This window comes from Notolepis coatsorum (genome assembly GCF_963971535.1).
Source record: "Notolepis coatsorum genome assembly, chromosome: 15".
NCBI classification, from domain to species: Eukaryota; Metazoa; Chordata; class Actinopteri; order Aulopiformes; family Paralepididae; genus Notolepis; species Notolepis coatsorum.
This window is the reverse complement of record NC_140179.1, coordinates 98,465,987-98,470,524: the sequence shown is the minus strand read 5'-3', so window position 1 is coordinate 98,470,524 and position 4,538 is coordinate 98,465,987. Positions and strand designations below refer to the sequence as shown.

The following is a 4,538-nucleotide window of genomic DNA, read 5'->3' as shown; positions in this document are numbered from 1 at the left end:
CACCCACCAGCTTCCCACCCCCTAATACTGCCAATTGTATTAGTATGAACGACCAGCCAAGCTGGGCTCGAACCCAGCATCTCCTGCGTTGGTGGCGAGCGCCACCTAGCCGCCCAAGGGGGGTTAACCTTCTGTTGTGTGGCAGTGAAAGGGTTAACCTTCTGTGTATTGTCGCAGTGAAAGGGTTAACCGTTTTGTTAGTGTGGCGGTGAAAGGATTAACATGGGAGCAGTCAGGGAGAGAGAGAGAAAGGGGAGAAAGATAGAAAGAGAGAGAGAAATAGAGAAAAAGAGAGATAGAAAGAGATAGAGATGAGAGAGAGAAAGAGAGCGACAAAAAGAGAGGTAAATCACTTACCTTTTCAGTGTGGTCTTGTAGTTCTATGGAGGTAAAGACAGATCAAGTTAAACACTACACTGTAAAAAACTGAGCATCATCTGTTCACTTTTAAACTATCAGCTAATTGTATTAAACTAAAACTGTGTAAATGCAATTCATAAATGGTTCAAATGCATTGAATTCAGCTCAATTCTATTTCAAAAGGCACATAGTCTTTTTTATTATGTATAGGTTACTAATACTTATTTAATAAATATGAATGAACCCCAATACCAGTTTTTACAGTGTACTAAACATCCTCAGCATCATTCCCTATGAACTGAAGAGAGACCAGTCCTGACCTGCAGGAAGGAGACGTGTTCAGCGTTCAGCTCCTGCTCTATGGCTCTGATTGTGTCTGAAAGGGTTGACATCTCTCTATCCAGCCCCTCAATCTTCTCCTTCATCGTCTGGCTCTTCTGCTCCTCTTCCTCCTTCAGTGCAGCTACCCTGGCCTCCTTTTCCTCGTGGAGAAACTGGAGAAGCTTCTTAAACTCCTCCTCAATCTGCTTCTCTGTGTGCAGGGCCTGGACCTGGAGATTATAAGATAAGATAAGATATTCCTTTATTGATCCCCTTGGGGAAATTCAGGCATCATAGCAGCATGGGGGATGGATGGGGGGGGGGGGGGGGGGTACAGGTAGTAAAAACAACACAAGCAGTGTAAACAAATAAGTTTAAGGAAATAAGTCAATATAATTTACTATCTAACTAACTATACAATAAGGTAGTTATAATTTACTATCTAACTAACTGAAATATACAGGGGGTTAAAAATCATGTTTCTCCCACAATGGACTACAAATGTACAATAGGTCACTTATTTTGACTGTGTGCAGGTTGAGTGCAGCTACAACCTTACAGTAAATAATTTATCATTAATACAGCATATTTGTACCTTTAGGTGTTCTGCTGTGTGGACGCATGTTTGTTTGATTTCTTTAAAGGCCTGTAGCTTGTCACGTAAGGTCTTCAGTGGAGCCTGGAGCTGCTTCTGCAATGGAATTCATTCATTCATGATGTATTTCACTTGAAAGATGCAAGTCTCCCCCCTGAGGACTCTGTGCTGCAGCACCGGTTTCAACACGGACTGGAGTACGTTTGCCACCCAGGCCACCCTGGACTCCCACACTGACATTGACTCCCACACTGACATTGACTCCCACACTGACATTGACTCCCACACTGACATTGACTCCCATGCTGACATGGACTCCCACACTGACATTGACTCCCACACTGATATTGACTCCCACACTGACATTGACTCCCACACTGACATTGACTCCCACACTGACATTGACTCCCATGCTGACATGGACTCCCACACTGATATTGACTCCCACACTGACATTGACTCCCATGCTGACATTGACTCCCACACTGACATTGACTCCCACGCTGACATTGACTCCCACACTGACATTGACTCCCATGCTGAGATTGACTCCCACATTGACTCCCATGCTGACATTGACTCCAATGCTGACATTGACTCCCACACTGACATTGACTCCCACACTGACATTGACTCCCACGCTGACATTGACTCCAATGCTGACATTGACTCCCACACTGACATTGACTCCCACACTGACATTGACTCCCACACTGACATTGACTCCAATGCTGACATTGACTCCCACACTGACATTGACTCCCACACTGACATTGACTCCCATGCTGACATGGACTCCCACACTGACATTGACTCCCACGCTGACATTGACTCCCATGCTGACATTGACTGCCACACTGACATTGACTCCCACGCTGACATTGACTCCCACACTGACATTGACTCCCATGCTGAGATTGACTCCCACATTGACTCCCACGCTGACATTGACTCCAATGCTGACATTGACTCCCACACTGACATTGACTCCCACACTGACATTGACTCCCACACTGACATTGACTCCAATGCTGACATTGACTCCCACACTGACATTGACTCCCACACTGACATTGACTCCAATGCTGACATTGACTCCCACACTGACATTGACTCCCACACTGACATTGACTCCCACGCTGACATTGACTCCCACGCTGACATTGACTTCCATGCTGACATTGACTCCCACACTGACATTGACTCCCACGCTGACATTGACTCCCACACTGACATTGACTCCCATGCTGAGATTGACTCCCACACTGACATTCACTCCCACGCTGACATTGACTCCCATACTGACATTGACTCCAATGCTGACATTGACTCCCACACTGACATTGACTCCCACACTGACATTGACCCCAATGCTGACATTGACTCCCACACTGACATTGACTCCCACACTGACATTGACTCCCACACTGACATTGACTTCCACGCTGACATTGACTCCCACACTGACATTGACTCCAATGCTGACATTGACTCCCACACTGACATTGACTCCCACACTGACATTGACTCCCACACTGACATTGACTCCCACACTGACATTGACTCCCACACTGACATTGACTCTCACACCTCCTACATTGTGGACAAAAATAAATCAACTCCAACATCAGTGTCTGAATCTAATCCCATCTAATTGTTCTGATTGTCTAATGTTTCTGTATTCATTAACAATGTGACAACAATGTTTACTCTGTGTATTTATTGAGTATAATTAAAGATTGAATAAATTAATATAATAATGATTTTGCCATACCTTGTGATCCTCCGAAGCTTCCTTTATGGGGCAGCAGTTGTGGCTCTTGTGTTTTCTGGAGGACTGACACACCACACAGATGGGCTGGTGGTCATCCAGACAGAAGAGCTTGAGCTTGAGTTCTTCTCTGTGCAGACTGCAGAGCACCTCAGGACCTGCTGGAGGTCCCTGGCTTCTCTCCCTGAAGGCCTCACACAGGTTCTTCAAAGCCAAGTTACAAGGAGGAACTAACATTGAAGAGACTTCCCTACAAAGTGGACAGTTCTTGTCTTCTCTGTCTCTCCAGCATTGTTGCAAACAGGCTTTACAGAAGCTGTGGCTACACAACAAGATGACAGGATCTGTGTAGATGTCACGACACACGGAACAAGACAGATCCTCTTCACAATGAGATGAAGCCATTTTGTCTCTCAGTAACACTCCCTCCTCTGGAAAGCTCCCTGAAGTTTACTTTAACTTTTGTTATAAACTTACTTAGATTCAGTCAGCAGCTGGTTGAAGTCACTTTTTGATCACTAGTTATGAGGGCCGACGTTCCACTCTACTGGTTAAAGTTGCTTACTCGTGAGTAGTACGTTCGTTGATAAAGAAAAATAATGTCCACAGCCGCTCCAGTGTAAAACAAATATCCAAATGGTTTATTTCTCTTCCACAGCGAAGTCTTTCTTTACAGTATCGCTCCCAAAGCTATTTTCCTAAATATTCACGTTACTACTACAAGGTAAGAAAACTGTATTTTCCCAGTCTCCAAATCACCGCCGACTCGACACATGAAAATTCCTCCGCACTGGAAAACCGAAAATCTATGCTGTTTAGTCTATCGGTTCAGTACTGCTCAGCAATGTTTCAAGATGCACACTGACCTGGCAGTGAGAATGGCTGAATATATATAGATACACAAACGTTCTAGAAGGTTCGGTCATGACATCATACGATGACATCACCAATGTTCTAGAACGTTCGGCTATGAGTCATCACCAATGTTCTAGAATGGTCTATTATGACATCCTACTGTGACATCACAAATGTTCTAGAATGTTCTATTATGACAAATAAGACGGTTCAATGACTTTATCTAAATCCAATCAACATTCCTAATGCCGTTTCAATGTAAGGATATAAAAATAAACATATAAACATTCATATATAATACCATAACCTAAATATATAGCTTTGGCTCCTCTACACTAGTCCTTCCTGTGTTTGTCTAAAGCTAGTCCTACTCCTTCAGTACGAGCTGTCGGTTTTATCTGGAGCAGGTGGGTGTCGGTTGATGAGGAGTGTAGAAATACTGATGTTTATCACCTGTATATCAAAGGTTATAATCCTAGTTATGTCATTACTGGCAAAGCGTCTTGCTCGTGCCTGTGGGCGTTCGTTGAAAGAACTTTTCATGCACCTACCATTCACCTAGCCATGCCCACCTCTCTAGTATATAACCAGGTGAAGTGGTCACGCCCACCTCTCAAGTTACAGTATACAGTGTAT

The 4,538-nt window shown here is 44.2% G+C and overlaps 1 protein-coding gene across 1 annotated transcript in view; it reads right to left on the bottom strand.

Moving 5' to 3' along the window:
* LOC311242152 (E3 ubiquitin-protein ligase TRIM35-like) overlaps positions 1-3,284 on the bottom strand; it is a gene marked incomplete at both ends in the record, with an annotated part of 5,725 nt that extends 2,441 nt beyond the window's left edge. The window contains 3 exons of the mRNA XM_084331104.1: positions 358-380; positions 681-911; positions 3,051-3,284. Coding sequence (XP_084187230.1) covers positions 358-380; positions 681-911; positions 3,051-3,284 — 488 coding nt within the window. The remainder of the gene's footprint in view (positions 1-357; positions 381-680; positions 912-3,050) is intronic.
* Between the last annotated feature and the right edge of the window lie 1,254 nt (positions 3,285-4,538).